Genomic DNA, 21,708 nt, shown 5'->3' with positions numbered 1-21,708 from the left:
CAGGTCTCACCTCCTCAGACACGGAGACCCAGAGCCTCATACCTGTGACAGGTCCCACCTCCTCAGACACTGAGAGACCAAAATCCTCATGCCTGTGACAGCTCCCACCTCCTCTTGACACTGAGAGACCGAAATCCTCCTTCCTGTGACAGCTCCCACCTCCTCAGCCACTGAGAGGCTGAGATCCTCATCCCTGTGACAGTTCCACCTCTTCAGACACTAACAGACCCAGAGCCTCATACCTGTGCCAGCACACATCTTTTCAGACTGACATCTCATAGCTGTGCCTAGGTACACTTCCTTGGACAAAGAAAAACTCCATACATCACACCTATGCCTGGGCCTGCCGCCTGACCGAGACAAGCCTATCGCCTCCTACCTGGTTTCGGTGGCCCTCCTCAGATGCTGAAAGACCCACAGCTTCATCCAACGGCCCCTCATCTTGAAGGCTGATCTAGAACCTCCTACTGTCCCAGGCCTCACCTCCTCAGATTAAGAGGCCCAAAGCCACCACCCTGTGCCAGACACTCTAGGATAATGAAAGAGCCAGCACCTCCTACCTGTGTCTGTTCTTCAGACACTGAGAGACCCCAAGCCTCTTACCAGTGTCTGGTCATGCCCCTTCAGACAATTCCAGTGTCTCATACCTGTGTCCATTCCCAACTCCTCAGGGACGAGTTACACTGACAGGCCCAGAACCTCACACCTGTGTCTCACCCTACCTCCTGGGACACTGACAAGCCCAGCAGCTCATACCTGGGCTCAACCCATCTTTTCAGCCCCAGTCTCAAGACACACCTAAGCCACCATTCATACCATGCCTCTTCATGTCACATTTGCAGACTCTACTTTGTGTCATCGGAATTCTCAGAACTTCATGCATATCTTCCTAATACCTGTTTATGGAGCACCTGCCACATTCCTAGCACAGTCAACAAGCAGTCAAGTAGCAGGGAGAGATGTAAATGAAATAATCATGCCAATCAATGTGAAACTGAGAGACAAGTGCTTGGGAGAAAGGGAACACGGTGTTGCAATCAATTATAAAAGGAATCTGAGGAATGCTGGAGCCTAAATCTGAAGAATGAGCAGGTATTACCCAGAGAAGCACTGAGAGAGAAGCATTCCAGCAGCCAGGACAGCATGTGCAAAGGTGCTGTGGCAAGAGCAGCCTTTCTCGAGAGTGAAAGAATTAAATCCCACATGAAATGATTTGAGTGACTTGACTTCTCAATTCTCCCAAGGATGAACCAAGCTACATCCCAAGGATGAACCTCCTGCTAAAAAGGAGGTGTTAGGTCATTACATCCAATAGATGCCTTGGTATTAGGGCTTAATTCCCTCAGGGAAGCCTGCTGACACAGGCTGGGCAGGAAGATGCATTGCCCGGTCTAGAAAATAAAGGAAGCCAGGTGCAGTGGCCTATGCCTGTAATCCCAGCACTTTGGGAGGTGGAGGCAAGAGGATTGCCTGAGTCTAGAGGTTCGAAACCAGCCTGGGCAACTTGGCGAGAACTTGTCTCGACAAGAAATCAAAAAACATTAGCAGGGTATGGTGGCGCATGCCTGTGGTTCCAGCTACTTGGAAGGCTGATGCGAAGGGATCACCTGAGCCCAGTAGGTCGAGGCTGTAGTGGCTGTGAGCATGCCACGGCACTCCAACCGGGGGGGCAGAGTGAGACTTCTACCCTCTGCTCCCCAAAAAGAAAATAAAGGAGTGAGGACTGGAGGAGCGAAGCTGAGAGGCAAGGCAGGAGAAATGAAAAGAGTATGTGGGTGAGGTGGAAATGGAAGCAGACCAACCACGTAGGGCCTCACTGGTCATCCAGAGATGGCACTGCTCTGCAGGGGAATGCAGAGGCATGATTTCAGAAGTGATCAAGAATGGGTCAGGGCTTTCTGGCTTGGGCAATGAGATAAGCAGTGAGGCCCTTTTCAGGGTTGGTTTAGGGGAACCTTACCTGACAGATGCAGTCTCACAGACTACCCCAAGCTTGACATACACTCTCAGATCTTACCTAAAAAACTCAGTGATAGAAACTGGACTTGACTAGACAGACAGCCCTCTGGCTGACAGATTCCACGCCGCTGACTCTGGCTGAGACCTATTGGCAAAGCTTACCCTTGAGAATGCCCAAGTGTCTGACTTGAGCCTGAGTCCTCATCTGCAGGCATGGGTCTCTAGACCCCACATTTACCTGCAGGGAGCCTCTCAGACCATACCTTACAGATGCAGCTCCTCCATTTGATGTTCTGTGCCTCACCTGCCCCAGTCCCCCCAACCTCACTTTATCTAACCAGATACAGTCCTACCTTTTTTTCCACCGGAGCTACTCAGACCCTATGCCAACCAGAACACAATGCCGCCCTGGATACAGTCCAGCATTTTGGACTGGTTACAGATCCTCAGGTCTCTGCAATTCTCTGCGCTCTGCCTATCACATCAGACCAGGGTGCTGAGAACAGGTTAGGCAGCCTGGCTCAGGGCATTCTACTTATCCCACCTGATCTTAAGCGCCCCCATCACCAGGTACATATACCTATTATGACTATGGCTTTCCCTTGATCAGAGCCCATGCTGCCTACCTAACTATGGCCTGATCCGACCACTGAAGGTCCCAACTGTGTTCAGGCCTGGTCAGCCATATCGATTATGCATTCCTAGGAGTACTTTTGTGCCCGAAGGCAGCAAGAACCCACCTAAGACCATGTGTATACACCTCTGCCAAACGGATCTCCTGAATCCAGACTCACTGACAGGGCCAGGTAAACATGACAACACTGAGCAAGGATGCAATGGCTTTACCTGGGGACCCGGCTCTGCCTACCCATGTCCAGCTCCAGGACCTCACACTGCAGAGTTACACACTTGTCAAAGACAGTTCCAGACATCTCCACTGAGGGACTAGGCTTTCACACAGTTGCCTGTGCCTAGCCCTGACCCCTCACACTTCAACAGACAAACCCAGGTTCACTTCCTTGAGCCCAACTCAGATCCCTCACCCCTTCCAGGGGATTCAGCTCTACTTATATGAGCCTGACCTTGGCAGTCTAAATCCAGTGACTGTCTCAACTTTTCATGTTTCACAGCAGATCCAACACTACCAGCCCCTGCTTAACCTCAGCATCAATGGCCTCACTGTGGAGCCTCAGGCTTCATCTAATGGAAACATCTCTGCCTACCGGTGCTCCACGGACCCCACTTGAGATATGTGGTTCCACCTACTTGCGACTAACCCCTTCTCCCCAGGCCTAAGGCCTAGGTCAACAAAACTGACCCAGAACCACACCTGAATGACTTCACCTGCAAGACTTCAGGTATACATACCTTAAAAGTTCTTTCTTGAAAGAGACACATCTACCTACTCACAGCTGAACTCAGGGCCCATGGACCTCCTAGGAAACCCAGTGTTCTGCCTGTCTGTACAGACCCCAGTGCTGTGGGCTTGACCTGAAAGTCCACTCTAGCCACCTCGGCTTAACCTTGGTTTTTCGGGCTTCACCACAAAGACCCAGGGGCACATACTTTTGCCTGAATCCAGCTCCTGAAAGAGACAACTCTACCTACTCGTGTTCAACCCTAACTCCTCAGGCCTCCTCAAGAGACTATGCATACCAGTTTTGCCTACCAGTGGGCCAGCTCTGCCTACCTTTGGCTTGATCCTGACTTCTAAGACCGCACTGCGTGGGCCAGCTCTACTTGTGCTTCACCCTGGCTCCTTACATTGCACCTGGTGGGCCAGCTCTACCGACGTGGGCTTGACCCTGAGCTCTTCGGACTGTATGTGGCAGGCCAGGTCTACCTACCCATACATGGACCTCAGACCACATCTGGAAGGCTAGTTCTACCTACCTGTATATCATCCTGGCTCTTCAGACAGTATCTGGCGGGCCAGCTCTATCTACCTGTGCCTGCCTGTACGTAAATCTGGCTCCTGAGACCACGCCTGGCAGGCCAGCTCTACCTACCTGACCCTGGGCCCATAGCCTACCTGGCGGACCAGCTCCGCCTTCCTGTGCTTGATGCTGGCTCCTGAGACTATACCTGGTGGGCTGGCATTCCCTACCTGTACCTCACAACTCAGCTGCTCATACCTCGTCTAACATGATTGATTCTTCTTACCTGGGCTTGACTATGACTTTTTAGATCTCACTAGACACATCCAGTTTTGTGAACCTGCTCTGATCCTGACTCCAAAGACCTTACCTGGCAAACTCTATCACCTGTAGAAAACCCAGTCTTCAGACTTGACAGACCCAAAGTTACAAGCCCAAGCCAGACACAGTCTCCACAGACGTCACCCACGAAACGCAACTCACGTACCTGTGCCTGGCCATAACTCCTCAGCCTCGCCCAAGAGATGACATTTTCTGCCTATCTGGACACCGCCTGGGAAATCCAGATCCAAGATCACTTGCGCCAGATCCCAGCATCTCAAATCTCACCTGAGAGACTTAGACCTATCTACTTTTGTCTTCACTTTGTGACCTCATACGTCTTTCTAGATCAGCCTAACCCTGGTTCTTTGGAGCTTACCTGACAGATCTGACCCTGTGCCTGACCCCAACTGCAGGACAGAGTTGACTTGGTCTGACTGTGGCTTTAGGGCCAACCTACCTGCTTGCCCTTGGTTTCACAGCTGCTACCTGACAAACTCGACTCACTGTGCTTGACCCAGCTTCGCAGACTTGGGATGCAAACCAGGGCCTGACTGCAACCGCTCAGACCTAACCTATGAGACCCAAAAATACAAACCTATGTCTCACCTTAACTCCTCAAACCAATTCTGCCAGTCCTGCTCTACAAACCTGAAATGGACCCAGGCTGCATAAACCTTCCATGGATGCAGTCCTCCATTCCTTTGCCTGACTCCAGCTGTCCAGTCTTCTTCCAGGGGACCCAGGAACACCCCCTTGTGCATGACCAGAGCTGCTCAGATGTAACATGAGGATAAAGTCCCGACCTTGACCCAGTCATGGGTTTTTAGCCCTTGCTTGTCAGACCTAACTCTACCTATGTCTGCCTATGTTTAGCTCCAATGTCCCTATCTGACTAATCCAATTCTACCTACATGCACCTGATTTTGCTTCCTCAGGCCTCCTCTCAGAAACCCAGTCAAACGCACCTCTCTGATTCCAGTTCCAAGATCTCAGACAGACATGGCTCTAAACGGCTCCACTGACCTGAACAGCTGCTTGCCTCCGTCTTGAAGGATCCCTGGCTGCTGACCTCAGCCTGAAAGGAGCCAGGTGAGAATCCAGAGTTGCCAAACACTGTCTGGTTGACTTGGGCCTCAGACATCTCACCCCACAGACGTGGGTCTCTGAACCTTTATCTACCATGAGCCTCCTCTCAGATCACACCTTACCAGCATAACTCCTAAGTTTACCTGTCGGTGCTTCACCTGCTCCAGCTCCCCAGTTTTCACCTTTTATACCCAGGTACATTTCTACCTGTCCCTCATCTGGGCTCCCCAGACCCCACCTCAGCCAGACTCCAATGCCACAGACCTAGACTTATGGATTCTCAGAGGCCACTGTGACATCCTGAGCTCTGCCCTCATACATGTTCAAGATGCTGTGTTTGCCTAATCCTGGGTTCTAAACACTTCATTTGAGCGATCAGCAACCTACTACTGGAGTCTCACTTTTCAGAATCAGTCAGAGACACCCCAGTGTATATCACTGTCCCATGCCACCGATCTAGACCTCTTACCACACAGACATGTTAAAGTATGTACATGACTTTGGCTTCTCAGATATCACTTGATATACCCATCTCTAAATATCTGTGTCTTCTCCAGAATTCAGACCTCACCAGCACCTTTCCCTGACCTGGCTCTGCCTCAGAACTCATCTGTACCTGTGCTGGCTCCTCTTCAAACCTCCCCAGCCAAAACTGGCTCACCAATGTGTGCTGACTCTAGCTGAGCCCTGAGAGAGCCAGCCCACAGTTTACCACCACATCTCTGCCTAATCCCAATACAGAGGCTGCCCCACGGTTGGCCCCAGCAGACTGAGACTTGCCCCTTATACGTACCTCTAGCAGTCTGAACTCTTCCAATCTTACCTCAGGGCCAGTGCCATATCCCTTTGCCTGACCTGATCTCTCTAAATTGCCCGAGAGATCCTAGCTCCAGAAACTTCACCTGTTCCTGTCTCTGGATTCTTTAGCCATCACCTTGTTGATTCAGCAGTCTACATCCTGGGGCCTCAGGCAGGTCCCTCCTGCAGCAACTGTGTTATTTCTAGGAGGGGCCTCCACTGTGCCTACCCTGGCCATTCAAGTCTCACCAGCTGGCCCTGGTCCCATGCTCCTGTGCCCAACAGTCATTCCTTGCCCTTACCTGTGAGACCCATCCTCTCCCTAAACCATACCCCAGCTCGTCTCTGCATGCTGGGTGCTTATGAGCAATGAAAGCCCTGTTCTACTGGGCTTCTTGGCTAGCAGGAGCACCCACACGTTGCTGCCCAACACCTGCTCAGGCTCCAGATTCCAAGGAGGAGGTGAAAGGTGCCTCCTTTATCAGGCATGCAACATTTGTGAGAAGTTGCAGTCTCTCTTGACCAGGGTTCCTCATCTGAGCCACAGGATGCAGGAAACGCTTCCAATGATGGTACATAACTAGTCCCATTCTAGAAAGAAGTTAACTCATTATACACAGTGGATGGCTTAGGGCATTAGGGCTTCTCTCCAAGACCCTGGTAGAAAAAGGCCTTTAGGGCTATCAAAGTAATGAGGTTACATCTGTGGATGCTGCTACTAAGCAAAGAACCTCCAGTCCTAAAGGCTTGGGAACATCCCCAGTAGGAAAACCCACAAATGGGCAATGCCCTCTTTGATGTGCCTGCCACAGCCACGTGTTAGAGCACTGCACCTATGTCCAGCCATGCCCACTGCATTCACAGCCATCACACCACACCCTGCACTGCATCCCTGCACCCCCAGCCTTCACAGCCAAGAACTCGCAAGCTCACAGCCCTTCTCACGCCACAGCTGAATCAGGCAAGCCTACAAGGGAAGCACCTGCCCCTTGCGTGGCTCCAGAAAAGGTGAATCCATGTGACTACGTGTCACTACAAAGAGGCCTGCAGCTCTGCCACTCAAGGCAAAGTTTGTTCAGCAAGCTGCCCAGGCCTGGCCCCACCCAGGCCCAAGCCTGGCATCTCCTCTCCGCCACCCTCTAGCTGCTCCTGTAGCTCCTGTTGCTCCTTTCCAGGCCTACCCGGTCACACCTTCTGCCTCACCCTGCCCTTTGGCATTTACAGATTGTGGCTGCAGTTCAGAGAAAGGTCAGCCCTGAGAATAAACTCACAACCTCAGCTCAGGGAGGGGATGGGGTGACTCTGCTTACCCCACAGTGGGTGCTGCTGGCAGGAATCCAGGGGGGTGTCACCTGGTCTTGAAAGCTGGGCCTGACCTCGGGTAGAAGTGGGTTGCCCTCACCCTCTAAAATCCTCTTTAAGGTTCTCTGCCTTTCCCAAAGCTAGGTATGCAGCAGACACTCAATAAATGCTAACCTGATCTCACGGGCCCCTCATCCATGGCTCAATGATCCTGACTGGGCAAAGGACACATAATTCACCCAGCACAGGAAGAGCCTTTACTTACATCCCAGAACTCGAACATGTTTTGAGGGTCAATTCCAAAATCCTTCACTTTGGTCTAAAAAAAAAAAAAAAAAAAAGGGAGAGAGATAAACAGAAGTATTTGTTAGCAGAACAAGAACAGGAGCTCCAGGAGGTGAAGAGTTATGCTATTCGAGCCATGGGAGCCTGTTCACCTTCCTCAGAGCTCCAGGAGGGGCAGGGCCCAGGATCTGCCCACCCAGAACTGGACACCAGGCCAGCCCACCCCCAGCACAGCAGTGACTTTGTGCCTGCGAAGCTTCCTGCTGAGAGGCGCTGCACATCCTGAGTGAGGACCTGGGCCACACACTCCTCTGCAAGAGCTATCACCTGGGCCTGTCCAGGATACCAGAAAAGGACCCCTCAGGACACTGGGAACCTGAGTCTCGGGCTAGAACCCAAATATGGACAAGGGCCACCTCCCAGGCCAGGCAACACACAGTCTGGACAGCTCCCCAGCCCCACCCACATCTGGAAAGGTGACTCTGCGCCGGGAAGCCTTGAGAACCGATCCTGTTCTTCAGGCATTCTGATCCCCTCGGCCATCAGGGCCAGCAATCCCTTCTCTAGTCCCCACAGGAGGAGAAGCCCAACTGACCAGTTTGAGCTCTGCCTGCAGGAGGCAGACAATGGTGGCGAGCCAGCCTTGAGGCAACCTGCTGGGAGCAAGGTAGTACCAGAAGTGGAGGTAGGGGAAGGGACGGGAGGGAGGTGCAGTCAGTCAGACCTGAGTGTGGTTCCCAGTTCTGACCCAGCTCAGCACAGCGCCCGCCACCCAGCAAGTGCCAGGAAAGGGTGACGGGTGCTGCCATTCCTAGAGCACGCCCTCACTGCCCTGCTGAGGTTCCTCGCCCCTACGCTATCCAGCCTCGTGGCCAGGCAGCCTGTGAGAACTGGCAGGCAGGTGATCCAGGTTCTGATCCTGGCATCACTAACTTGTAAGTCACATCCCTTTCTTGGGGCTTAATATCCTCATGTGACAAACGGAAAGCAGCCCCAGACCCAGCATCTCCCACTTGGGGCAAGGCTGGCAGCAAAGGCCAAGGAGTTCCTGTGTACGGATTCTCGGGTACCAGTCGGGCCTAAGAGATGAGTGGTGCTATCATGACCCCCCGGGCACTTCTCCTTGGCACTGCAGAGACCGAATGAGACAATGTAGAAAAGGCAAGGATGGGCTGGGCACGGCGACTCAAGCCTGTAATCCCAGCGCTTGGGGAGGCCCAAGTGAGAGGACTGCCTGAGCCTAGGGTTTGAGACCAGAGTGGGCAACTTAGCAAGACCTTGTCTCTACCATAAGTCAAACATTAGCTGGCCATGGTGGCATGCGCCTATAGTTCCAGCTCCTTGGGAGGCTGAAGCGGAAAGACCACCTGAACCCAGCAGGTGGAGGCTGCAGCGGCCATGAGTGTGCCACTGACCTCTAGCCTGGGGACAGAGACACCAACTCAAAAAAAAAAGAAAGGACAGGCAAGGATGTCTTGCAGCCAATAGGCAACCAACCCTTCAATACCCTCAGCTGAGCAAAGATCCCCCAAACCTACGAACCACATCTCAGCTTTTGTATTCTGAAAGGCCATGACCCAAACATGCCCTGGGCCCTCCCAGGAAGATAGTACAGGAGGCCACACAGGCACTTACCGTGTTGGTAGATAGGGCAACAAAGTGTTTTGCAACTGCAGAAGGCTACAAGAGACAGAGTCAAGTTATACGAAACCCATCCCAGAGGAGCCATCCAAAGGTAGTGATCCTCCCACCACTAGTGGAACCAAAGCCCTGTGTGGAACTGACTATTCCTGGTCCCCGGTTCTGAGGCTACTGAAGGAGGCCCATGTCAAGGTCAAGGTCAAGAAGGCAGAGGGGTCACAGGCCGGACTGCCCATCACACCTCACAACAGGCCCAGGAATGTCCCTCTTCCATAAAATGGATGCAGCCAGGAGCTGAGAGGATCCTGCAGGGCCACAAAAGGACTCCCAGCCAGTAGGCACAGGCTCTGTGTGTCTGGCATGACCAGGCTGGCAAAGCCAAAGATGAACAATCATCTCCAGCAGAAAAGGCAGGTCCCAGAAAGGTCACCTCCTGCTTCCAACTTCAGGAGATGCAAGGACAGGTAGGCCCGCCCTGTTCTTCCTGATCTACACACTGCCCACGACCCACCCCACCACAAGGGAGGTCCTATTGCTCACTCACATCCTTGGCAGCCTGGAGAAACCACTCCTTTGCCGTCTCTGCATTTGTGATGGTCTCCTGGGTGGTAAAGGTCTGCAACCAAAGAGTACAGCAGTTGGCCCCAGAGCTCAGGATCGGTTGCAGCCTCAAGCCAGGGCTCAGCATGAGAGGCCATGTTGATGCCCAGTTGTCACAAAGAGCAATATTTGTGGGTCAGTGACAGTTACTCCACATAACCTCCAACCTACATGTCCACATAGCCAAGATGACTGGCTATGTCTGGGGCAGAGGCCTGGAAGTAGCAGCATCATCCTGTGATTCCAACACTTTATAACCCAAGGAAAAATGACCCTAGTAAAAGCCACAACCTCCACCTTAATTCTGCAGGTCAGTCAAAGGCCAAGGCATCCCCCTGGAGAGGGGCTGCAGTCTGCCTGCGGCTCTCTTCAGCCCAGGCTCAAATGTATCTCAGAATTTGGATAGAATTCTTGGTACTTTCATGTGCATTAATGTGAATAGCAGAGCATAAATTACAACAAACAAGCAGGGCGTAGTGGCTCATGCCTGTAATCCCAGCACTTTGGGAGGCAGGGGTGAAATGATTGCCTGAGTCCAGGGGTTAGAGACCAACCCGGGCAACTTGGAGAGACCTCATCTCTACAGTAAATCAAAAAATTAGCCAGGCATGGTAGCACATGCCTGTGTTTCCAGCTACCTGGAAGGCTGAGGCAGAAGGATTGCCTGAGCCCAGCTCAGATTGAGGCTGTGGGTGGCTGTGACCATGGCACTGTACTCCAGCCTGGGCAAAAGACTGAGACTTCAACTGAAAAAAAAAAAAAAATTACAACAACAAATAAAACCTCTATATTATCAGGGCATGGCTCTGGGATCAGAAAGGAGCAAACACAGCTGGGCTCAGTGGCTCAGCCTGTAATCCCGCGCTTTGGGAGGCTGAGGTGAGTGGATGGCCTGAGCCCGCAGGTTCAAGACCCGCCCGGACAACTTGGCAAGACCTCATCTCTACAATAAATCAAAAAATCAGCCGGGCGTGGTAGCGCATGCCTGTAATTCCGGCTACTCGGAAGGCTGAGGCGGAAGGATCGCCGGAGCCCAGCAGGTCGAGGCTGCAGTGGCCGGGAGCGGCCGCTGCACTCCAGTCTGGGCGACAGAGTGAGACTCCAACTCAAAAAAGAAAAAAGAAAAAAAGAAAGGAGCAAACGTAAAGGACAGATCTGTAAGAAAGTAGAGAACAGCCTCAGACTGAGCAGAGATCTCATACAATGAGTAGGTATGGCCAGAAGACAAAGGCTCCAATTGACCCCTATGGGCCTTCATCAGGCCAACCGTCTTTGCTGCCAGACCAGGGAATAGTCTGAGGGCAGCGTGTTGAGGGATCCATAAAGCATGGCTCACTCACAACTGGTCAGGAGTGTCCAGCGCCCAGGGCAATCTTAAAGCATCTGTCCTTCTCCACCCCAACACACAGGGCTGGGGGCCAGGCAATGTCCAGAGCCCATACCTTAGAGGCAATGATGAACAGGGAGGACTCCGGGTTCAGGTGGGCCAGGGTTTTAGCAATGTGGGTCCCATCAATGTTGGAGACAAACCAGACCCGAGGACCTCCTGAAGAATATGGCTTCAGGGCTTCAGTCACCATGAGGGGTCCCTGTGGAAGGATGCAGCACCAGAGAATAAGGTTTTAGGACCCACAAGAGGTCGGGAAAGCCGGGCCCTGAGTGGAAGCAACAGTTCCCAGTCCCCCGCCCCACCCGCAGGCAGTCTTCTCACCAGGTCAGAGCCGCCGATGCCGATGTTAATGACGTCTGTGATGGTCTTGCCTGTGTACCCCTTCCAGTCACCACTGCGGACACGCTGGCACAGAGCAAGAAAAGGCGATCAGCCCAAATCCCCGCGTATAAGCCACTGCTCATAAACCGCATTACTTTTGTGTCTGTATGCCTCAGTCCCCACTTTCTGGCCCTTGTAGGAATCTCTTGAAACCACAGTGGTAGATCCCTGCCACACCTACCACCAACTTGACTCTATTTCCTAAAACAGGAGGGTGACATCCCCACTTCACAGTGATGTTGTCAGAATGTGCAAAGCACGGGTAAACTCTCAGTAGAGCCTAATACATCAGAGATTAGAAGATGTGAAACGCCAACTACCGTGACTGGTCTGTGCTAGGACAGGAGTACCAGACATGCAGCCAGTCTCTGAAGGGACTCCAGTGATTCTTGCCTCCTAGACTTCACAGCCCCCTGTAGAGTTCCTCCCGTGCTGAAGAGGGCTGACCTGTGCACCCACCAGGATGTTGCAAAAATGAAAGAGCATGACTTCAAAAGCTAGATCATTTAAAAAGTTCCTGCTTTGGCCAGTGTGGTGGCTCAAGCTTATAATCCCAGCAATTTGGGAGGCTGAGGTGAGAGGACTGCCTGAGCTCAGGGGTTTGAGACCAGCCTGGACAACTTGGTGAGACCGCGTCTCTACAACAAACAAACAAAAAAATTAGCCGGAGGTGGTAGCACATGCCTATAGTTCCAGCTACTTGGAAGGCTGAGGTGAAAGGATCACCGGAGCCCAGCAGGTCGAGGCTGCAGTGGCCCTGAGCGTCCTACTGCATTCTGGCCTGGGTGACAGAGTGAGACTCCGACTTAAAAAAAAAAGTCTCTGTTTTGGTCTCTTGGAACACTTGCTTTTGAAAAGCCATCTACCACGCTGTGAGACACTCAAACAGCCCCATGACAAAGCCCATGTGGCAAGGAATGGAGGCCTTCCAAGAGTCATTTCCAACTCACCATCCACGTATGGGAACTATCTCGGAAGAGGATTCTCCAGAATCTGCCAAACCTTCAGATGATTGCAACCCTGGTCAATATTTCTTTACTACAATCTCAAGAGAGACCCTCCAAATGAAGACCAACCAGGTAAGCCATTCCCAAACTTCTGAACCACAGACACTATGTGAGAGAATAAATGTTTACTGCTGTTTTAAGTCAAGTCATAGTGTAAATTTTTTTTTGGAGTCAGCGTCTCACTCTGTTGCTCAGGTTAGAGCGCAGTGGCATGATTATGACTCACTGTAGCCTTGACCTCCTGGGGTCAGGTGATTCTTCTGCCTCAGTCTCCCAAGTAGCTGGGACTACAGGCACATACCACCAAACCTGGCTAATTTAAAAAAAAATTTTGTAGAGTCTCACTATGTTGCCCAGGCTGGTCTCAAACTCTTGGCCTCAAGTGATCCTCCCACCTCAGCCTCCTGAAGTCCCAGCTACTCGGGAGGCTGAAGCAGAAGAATCACTTGAACCCAGGTCAAAGCTGCAGGGAACCATGATCATGTCATTGCACTCCAGCCTGGGCAACAAAATGAGATCTGCAGAAAAACAAAAAAAAGAAAAGATCAAATACAGGGCACTGTCACAAAAGCATTGTAAAAAGATGAAGCCAAGAGTGTAGCTGCAAAACCTTTTGTTAAGACCTCAGAAAGATGTTAGGCAATAACAATCAAAGATATGCCTTCTAGAAAGCTCAAGATTATTAGAAGCAGAGGGAGAAGACCTATCTTTAAGAAATTGAGGGCTGGGCTTGGTAGCTCATGCCTGCAATCCCAGCGCTTTGGGAGTCTGAGGAAAGGGGACTGCTTGAGCTCAGGAGTTCAAGATAAGCCTAGGCAATATGGAGAGACCTTGCCTATACAAAAAAAATTACAATAGGCCGGGCTCAGTGGCTCAGCCTGCAATCCCAGCACTTTGGAAGGACAAGGCGAGAGGGCTGCCTGAGCTAAGGGGTTCGAGGCTAGCCTGGGCAACTTGGTAAGACCTCGTCTCTACAATCAATCAAAAACCAGCCGGGCGTGGTAGCGCGCACCTGTAATTCCGGCTACTCGGAAGGCTGAGGCGGAAGAATCACCGGAGCCCAGCAGGTCGAGGCTGCGGTGGCCAGGAGCGGCCACTGCACTCCAGTCTGGGCAACAGAGTGAGACTCCAACTCAAAAAATAAATAAGTAAAAATAAAAAATAAACAGGGCATGGTGGCATGCACCTATTGTCCCCGCTACTCAGGAGGCTGAGGTAAAAAGATGGCCTAAGCCCAGGATGTGAGGCTGCGGTGAGCTGTGATTACTCCACTGTACTCCAGCCTAGGTGACAAAGTGAGACCCCTGACTTAAAAAAAAGAAATTTGCCGGGCTCAGTGGCTCAGCCTGTAATCCCACGCTTTGGGAGGCTGAGGTGAGTGGATTGCCTGAGCCCACGGGTTCAAGACCCACCTGGGCAACTTGGCGAGACCTCATCTCTACAATAAATCAAAAATTAGCTGGGCGTGGTAGCGCACGCCTATAGTTCCATCTACTTGGAAGGCTGAGGCGGAAGGATCGCCGGAGCCCAGCAGGTCGAGGCTGCGGTGGCCGGGAGCGGCCACTGCACTCCAGTCTGGGCGACAGAGTGAGACTCCAACTCAAAAAAAAAAAAAGAAAGTAAAAAAGAAATTTGTAGGTATGGCTTTTACCTAATGGTGTGAAACCCTCCTCAGTACATTTCATAGGAGACCCACAAAGTTTTAAAATAACTGAATTGTCAGAAACACCAACGAATTGTCAGTGTAGACTGAAAGGGACAGAGATAGTATAAAAGGAAAAGTGGGCCAGGCATGGTGGCTTACGCCTATAATCACCTCCCGGAGGCCGAGGTGAAAGGATTGTCTGAGCCCAGGGGTTCAAGACCAGCCTGGCCAACTTGGTGGGACCTAATCTCTACAATAAAATCTAAAAATTAGGACCGGCTTGGCGGCTCAGCCTGTGATGCCAGCACTTTGGGAGCCCGTGGGCTTGAGACCAGCCCAGGCAACTAGGTGAGACCCCTTCTCTACCATAAAATAAAAATTAGATGGGCGTGGTAGCGTGCACCTGTAGTTCTGGCTACTTAGACGGCTGAGGCTGAAGGATCGCCGGAGCCCTGTATGTCGACGCTGGGATGGCTGTTAGTGTGCCCCTGCACTCTAGCCTGGGCAATGGAGTGGGACTCCAACTCAAAAAAGAAAAAAAAAATCAAACAATTAGTCAGGCATGGTGGTGCGTGTATGTAGTTCCAGCTCCTTGGAAGGCTGAGATGGAAGGATCACCTGAGCCCAGCAGGTTGAGGGTGTGGTGGCTGTGAGCATGCCACTGCACTCCAGCCTGGGTGATAGAGTGAGACTCCAACTCAAAAAAAGAAAAAAAGGAAAAAAGGTCTTTAGGTACCTACATTTCTAAAGGCAGCTAAGTAGGTTGAGACAATTATGCAGTTGAAAACACAGGATATTTTTCATATAGAAAGGATAATGAGGGTGAAGACAAGAGACTTAAGGAATGATTGCCAGGTCTTTTATTTATTTATTTTTTTTTTGGTGTTGGAATCTCACTCTGTCGCCCAGACTAGAGTGCAGTGGCCACTTCTGGCCACTGCAGCCTCGATCTGCTGGGCTCCAGGGATCCTTCCGCCTCAACCTTCCAAGTTGCTGTAACTACAGGCATGCGCTACCACGCCTGGCTAATTTTTTTTTATTTATTGTAGAGATGAGGTCTCGCCACGTTGCCCAGGAGGGTCTCAAACCCGCGGGCTCAAGCAATCCACTCACCTCAGCCTCCCAAAGCACGGGGTTACAGGCTGAGTCACCGAGCCCGGCTGATTCCCAGGTCTTGAATCCTACCTAAGCAACTGCCAACCTGAGTCCTGTTGGATTTCGGAACTGCTGTGGACCAATGACTGTTATGTATCTTCCATTTCTCCCCGCATTTTAAAAAGTAATTATCCCATAGCGGTTACCCTATGCCTACTTCACTCCTGCATGTTGGGTGTGCAAGTGGTAGATAACTTGTCTCTAATTCACAAGTCTGCAGTTCAAAATAAACTGCACTTGAGTTGTACCTAATTTAGATGATGAGATTCTACACTTCAAGCTGACACTATAACAGGATATGGTCTTAGGACAAAGTGAGTGGGTATTTTGCATGTGAAAGGACCATGAATCCCTAGGAGCCAGAGACAGACAACAGCAGCTAACTTCTAAGATGATTATCAGTGAACCTTGCTCTCCTGGCATTCCCATACATGCACAGTTACCCCCCCCTACACTGACTAGAGTTAATCTGTACAACCAACAGGGTATCAGAGAAATGAAAGTGTGAATTCCAGCCTGGCATGGTGGCTCATGCCTGTATTTCCAGCACTTTGGGAGACCAAGGTGAGAGGATTGTTTGAGCCCAGGAGTTCAAGACCAGCCTAAGCAACATAGCGAGACCCTGTCTCTACAAAAATCAAAAGAATGAGCTGGCCGTGGTGGTGCGTGCCTATAGTCCCAACTACTTGGGAGGCTGAGGCAGAAGAATCACCTGAGCCCTGGAGGTCCAGACTGCAATGAGCCACGATCATGCCATGCACTCCAGCTTGGGCGACAAGAGGGAGACTCTGACCCCACCCCCAAAAAAGTGTAAATCCTGACACTGGGTCATAAAAGACTTTGAAGCACTCTGTCTTGTCCCTACTGCATCACTCGCTGAGAGAAATCACTGCCTTGTCATGGATACACTCAAACTGTCCGTGGGGTGATATACATGGTAAGAAACTGAAGCCTCTCATAAGCTGGCACTAATTGCTAGTGAGCCATTTTCAAAGCAGATACTCTACCCCCCATCAAGTATTCAGTATTCAGATGACTACTTCCTTGGCCAATTTCTTTTTTTTTTTTGAGTTGGAGTCTCACTCTGTCGTCCAGGCTGGAGTGCAGTGGTATGCTCACGGCCACCACAGCCTCGACCTGCTGGGCTCAGGTGGTCCTTCCACCTCAGCCTTCCAAGTAGCCAGAATCGCAGGTGCGTGCTACCCCATCCAGCTAAGTTTTTTATTTCTGTAGAGACAAGGTCTCACCAAGTTACCCAGGCTGGTCTCGAGCCTCTGGGCTCAAGCAATCCTCTTGCCTCTGCCTCCCAAAGTGCTGGTATTATAGACATGAGCCACCGCGCCTGGCCTACACACACTCTTTATTTGCTCAGATGAGGCTTTGCAACACCCACCAATTTTGTAACTTCCTTTTTTTTTGAGTCAGAGTTTCACTCTGTTGCACAAGCTGGAGGGCAGTGGTATGCTCATGGCCACCAAATCCTCGACCTGTTGGGCTCAGGCAACCCTTCCACTTCAGTCTCCCATATAGCTGGAACTACAAGCGTGTGCCACCACATCCATCTAATTTTTTTGGTTATTGTAGAGATGAGGTCTTGTCACGTTGCCCAGGCTGGTCTCTAACCCATGGGCTCTGGCAATCCTTTCACCTCCGCCTCCCAAAGTGCTGAGATTACAGGCGTGAGCCACTGTGCCTGGCCAGGTAACTTACTGTTTTAATTTCTTTGTATATCCTAAACAGCATGGGAGGTGGATTCATCATAGCTCCCTGACTCCTAATGGTGCTCAGGACTACAGTATATGAATACACACTGATTTTACTGATAAGCCCCCTAATAAATGAATACAGGCTGTTTTTTGGTTTTGCCACTACAAGTAAAGTCATAGTGAACACATTCACCCAATCTTGGCAAACTTTCAAGAGCACAGCCAGGAAGGTGTTCCTCACCAGGGAGTTCCTGCTGTTCAGCAACCTTTTTGAACTATAAATACGCATCAGTCCTTGCCAGGTATTCCGGTGGCAGCTTCAAGGGAGGGCTTTCCTGGAAACAGCACCCCAGTCTGTGCCACATTCTCCACATGGCATGTCTGATATTGACCAAACAGCTCCAGGCTTCTGAGGCACTCCCACTCACAGCAGGTGGCTGGAAACGCCCTGCTCTAAGCCCCTCACATGGACCCACTACCCTAAGGGATATTGTAGAATCCAGATTCTCAGCAGGATCTCAAGCCCCAGAAAGTCCCACTCACATGGCTGCTGGGCCTTTAGGATTGACGCCAAGATCGCCTCCTATAGCTGGCATCATTTCAGGTCTGAAGATGGCTCTTGTCCAAAACAACCAGACTTTGATCAGTCACACGGGGGGCCACTTGTCTCAGGGATAAGCAGCGAATGTCAAAGCTGACAAAAGCTCAGATGATTGCCCTCCAGAACATGCATAGCCCATATGGACAGACAGGCACACACCCACACAGGCCCCCAGACATCAATCACCCTTACACTCTAGGCTTGAGGATGTCTGCCAGACCTTGCAGGATCACCCTTGGGATAGACACTAAAGCAACAGGACTTGATTGGGGACACTTAGCTGGTCTCTGAAGCAACCCACTCCCCCCCACCACACACACACACACACACACACACACACACACACACACACACACTCTCTCTCTCTCTCTCTCTCTCTCTCTCAAGAAAAGGAGAGCCAGGCTCGGTGGCTCAGCCTGTAATCCTGCGCCTTTGGGAGACTGAGGTAAGTGGACTGCCTGAGCAACTTGGCGAGACCTCATCTCTACAATAAATCAAAAAATCAGCCAGGTGTGGTAGCGCGTGCCTGTAATTCCGGCTACTCAGAAGGCTGAGGCGGAAGGATCGCCGGAGTCCAGCAGGTCGAGGCTGCGGTGGCCGAGAGTGGCCACTGCACTCCTGTCTGGACGACCGAGTGAGACTCCAACTCAAAAAAAGAAAAAAAGAAAAGGAGAAGGCATGGTTATATGCACTAGTGCTGACACAGGGATGTCTCTTACCTATTACCAGGAAGGAATAAGTTGCAGAAAAGTAGGTAGAAAATGAACCTGTGTGTGTGCGTGTGTGTATTCCAGACAACAGATGTGCACATATGCAAGTAAATGCACAGAAAATTCTTGCAATATTTCACAGGAAACCTCATAAAGCCTGCCTTTGGAGAGTTAGCTGAGGATTGGGTCAAGGAATTTTATTTTAAATTTTGTAGAGACAGGGTCTTGCTCTGTGGCCCAGGCTGCAGTGTACTGGCATCATCATAGCTCACTGCAGCTTTGAACTCCTGAGCTCAAGCAATCTTCCTGCCTCAGCCTCCTGCATAGCTAGGACCACAGGCGTGTGCCACTGCACCCACCCTTGAGGAACTTTTACAACATTTACTTTATCTGATTTTAGACTAGGCGATAAGGGCATATGACCAAAGAGGTTAGAAAAAGCACTTCTCCCTACCCACTACCCCAGCACTTGGGGGCTTCTCTTTACATCTCAGGCCTCTGCCAGAATGTCACAAGGAGCCCACAGGTGTCTCTATTCAGAGACTGCCTCCACTGCTGCCAATGGTGGGTTCCCTCAGAGCAGGGCCAGGGGAAATTCAGGCCTCAGCAGAGATCCTAGGGACAGCAATCACACGGGCTGCAGTGACGGCCTGAGTCCTGCCTCCAAGGAGAGTGGACGATCTGCCCATCGGGGCTCCCAGATTCCCAAATACTTGCACAAACATGGCCAAGGGTAAGTCCAGTCACTTACCTGGCAGAAAGACTTCATCTTGTCCAGAACCCTGTTGACCTCTGGCATTACATCCTTGCCATCTACCACTATGGGTGTGTTTGCCCGGTTCCGCAGGGCCACATGCAGCACAGCTCGATCCTGGGGACAAGGGTCAGTGAGTAAAAACCGCCCCCCACCCTACGGCAGTCACACTCCCGGGGGGGCATGGCGCAGTGTGGCCCTGGAAGTCAGCTCAGCGCTCTGTCTGTTAGACAGGCAGACCCTGAAGTCTCTGTTACTACACAGTCCTGTATTGAGGACCCGAGGTATGCTTCCCAGGGTAGGAACTACCCAAGGACTTTGAGGAAGGTGAAGCATGGACCGCCCCCTTATGTGCTGCAGGCAGTCATGGTGCTGCAGGGGGCGGAGGTAGAGACCCGAACATGCCTAGGACAGGCCCTGAGTGTCTACCATAGGTACTCAGGGCGTGAAGAGCCAGAGGAAAGAGGAACAGTAAGCAAAGGCAAAAGAAAGAACAGTGAGCAAAGAGAATGGTAAAAACACATGTCAGAAACGAGCAATAAATTTCAGAGGACGAATGCTCATTAAGCTAGAAGTAACTTCATCCTCCCCAGAGAGGACATGGTGTCTGCTGGCGCCATCTGGACAGTGTCCTCAGCCCCTTGGATGTGGAGCAAGCCAGGCAACTCAAGCTTCCCTCACCAAGCAGCCCCATCACTAACAGGTGCCAGGAACCAAAGCAGACCTGAAGTCTGTGACAGGCGCCGGGCAGCTGGCCTGGTCACGTGAGTGAAATGGCCCCATCCGGCCGAAGCCAGCAGAAGAGTCCTGGAAGGAAGGTCTAAAGACCCCAGGTGGGCAGGAAAAGTATTATCTTGGCATTCCAACCAGGTAAGAGGCTCATTAAGGTAGAGAGCCTCATGCCACCCCACTCCTGCCCCATGTTCCATAGGCAAATGCACCCCTCCAGGAAGCTCTCCCTGATTGTAGCCTCTCTCAGCCTTGCCCCCCAGTGCGAGGCAGGTTGAGTTCGAATCCCATTCCGCCTGGTTGGATAAGTGACTTGACCTCTGAGTTTCAGACTCTTCAAATGCAAAAGGGCAGAGACTGAGTGCTCACGGTTTACTCTACTTCCAGGCTTCCACAGCAAGTCAGGACCTGGGCCCCCAAGGCCTGGCCTTACCACTGTTTCCTGTTGACTCCTACCACTGAGGAACTTGAAGTCTTTTGTAACATAAGATTCCTCTTGCCACTCATCGAACTTGCAGCAAGGACATATTACAGTTAAGTTCTCCAAGAAAATGAGCAAGCCCTGAGAAAGCCTCTCCCTTCAGGCTTGACGTGCTCCTCCCTGAGCAGACACTGGGAGCCATTCTAAGAACTCACCAAATCTAGACTGCCAATCTTGGGACACACCCCAAAGCCCTGCAACCACCCCGAGGAAAAACGCCTTTGCTCATTTCATTAAGCAAAAACATGGCCTAAGAGACGAGGTGAAGACACAGAATGATACTGCTAACAGTCAGGTGAGCCCTAAAGGGAAGAGGCCCCAGGTGTCTACCAAGCCTGCTCACCTCTGTGTAGTTGATCTTCTCACCACTGAACATGTGATCCCGGGCAGCCTCCACACCCCTGGACTTGGCCTAGGAAGAAAAGACACTGAGGCCTGGTCCCTATATTTGCTGCCACCACAAGTCGAAGCCCCCAAGCACAGGGCCTAGTGCTGCACCCAGTGGGGCGGACAGATGGCTGCAGCCTGGCTCCCTCTTGACCACCATCCGGGACGGGTCTGCTCAGACATGGGGGGGGGATCCCCTGGGACGCTGCTTAGAACCTGAGCCAGAGATAGGCACTCAGAGCCCTCCATCAACACAGAAGTGGCTACTGAGGTCCAGTGAGAGGAGAAACGCAGGAAGCTCAAGGTCCTGGGGGCTCTCGGGAGTCCAGCTCACCCACCACCCTATGGGTCACCGTCAGGCCTTCCCACGCAGAACATTACCAGGTCCACCAGCATCTGCATCACGACTTCGGTCACCAGGTTCTTGGAGTAATCCACCAGAATATGCCCATGGTTGGTGTTGAGCGTCAAGCTGCAGAAGGATGCAGAAGCCGCTGAGCACACTCCAGGTCTCCCTGACCCGAGCGGCGGCAGGAGCTGCTTCCAGAAGCAGCAGCCTCCCTAGGGCACACCCCGAAGGGCCGCGCATGACCGAGCCCGTTCTCACAGAAGCTAGACGCCAACAGGTCCTGGGTCCGGATGCCAAGACGGGGAGCTGGGCGCAGCTATCCCCGCGAGCCCGGGGCGGGACCACGCCCTCCCAGGGCTTCCACTTTCTGCCTCAGGCACCTTCCTACTCAGGCACCCACCCAGGTGACGGGGCTGGCCATCGGGGGCCGACTGCCCGTCCGGGCCACAGGCGCTCCCCCCCCCCTCCTGCGGCCAGCAGAGGTGGCCAGGGCACGCTCGCAGGCACCCCCGCCCGCCCGAGCCTGCGCCCAGCGCTCCTT

At 52.0% G+C, this 21,708-nt stretch overlaps 1 protein-coding gene across 2 annotated transcripts in view; it reads right to left on the bottom strand.

Moving 5' to 3' along the window:
• GPI (glucose-6-phosphate isomerase) overlaps window positions 1-21,303 on the bottom strand; it is a 30,365-nt gene extending 9,062 nt beyond the window's left edge. The window contains exons 1-8 of one of the 2 annotated variants that reach the window (XM_021717264.1): window positions 21,188-21,300; window positions 20,775-20,843; window positions 19,219-19,338; window positions 11,584-11,667; window positions 11,315-11,461; window positions 9,817-9,888; window positions 9,267-9,311; window positions 7,612-7,665 (exon numbers count right to left, since the gene is read on the bottom strand). In XM_021717264.1, coding sequence (XP_021572939.1) covers window positions 7,612-7,665; window positions 9,267-9,311; window positions 9,817-9,888; window positions 11,315-11,461; window positions 11,584-11,667; window positions 19,219-19,338; window positions 20,775-20,843; window positions 21,188-21,220 — 624 coding nt within the window. In that variant the 5' untranslated portion in view covers window positions 21,221-21,300. Of the gene's footprint in view, window positions 1-7,611; window positions 7,666-9,266; window positions 9,312-9,816; window positions 9,889-11,314; window positions 11,462-11,583; window positions 11,668-19,218; window positions 19,339-20,774; window positions 20,844-21,187 lie in introns of both variants that reach the window. The other variant, XM_021717265.1, reaches the window with a different exon arrangement.
• Between the last annotated feature and the right edge of the window lie 405 nt (window positions 21,304-21,708).

This window comes from Carlito syrichta, unplaced genomic scaffold (genome assembly GCF_000164805.1).
Source record: "Carlito syrichta isolate Samal-C Ts95f unplaced genomic scaffold, Tarsius_syrichta-2.0.1 Scaffold309576, whole genome shotgun sequence".
Classification (NCBI taxonomy): Eukaryota; Metazoa; Chordata; class Mammalia; order Primates; family Tarsiidae; genus Carlito; species Carlito syrichta.
Note: the sequence above shows the minus strand (reverse complement) of the source record. Positions and strands in the feature narration are given on the sequence as shown.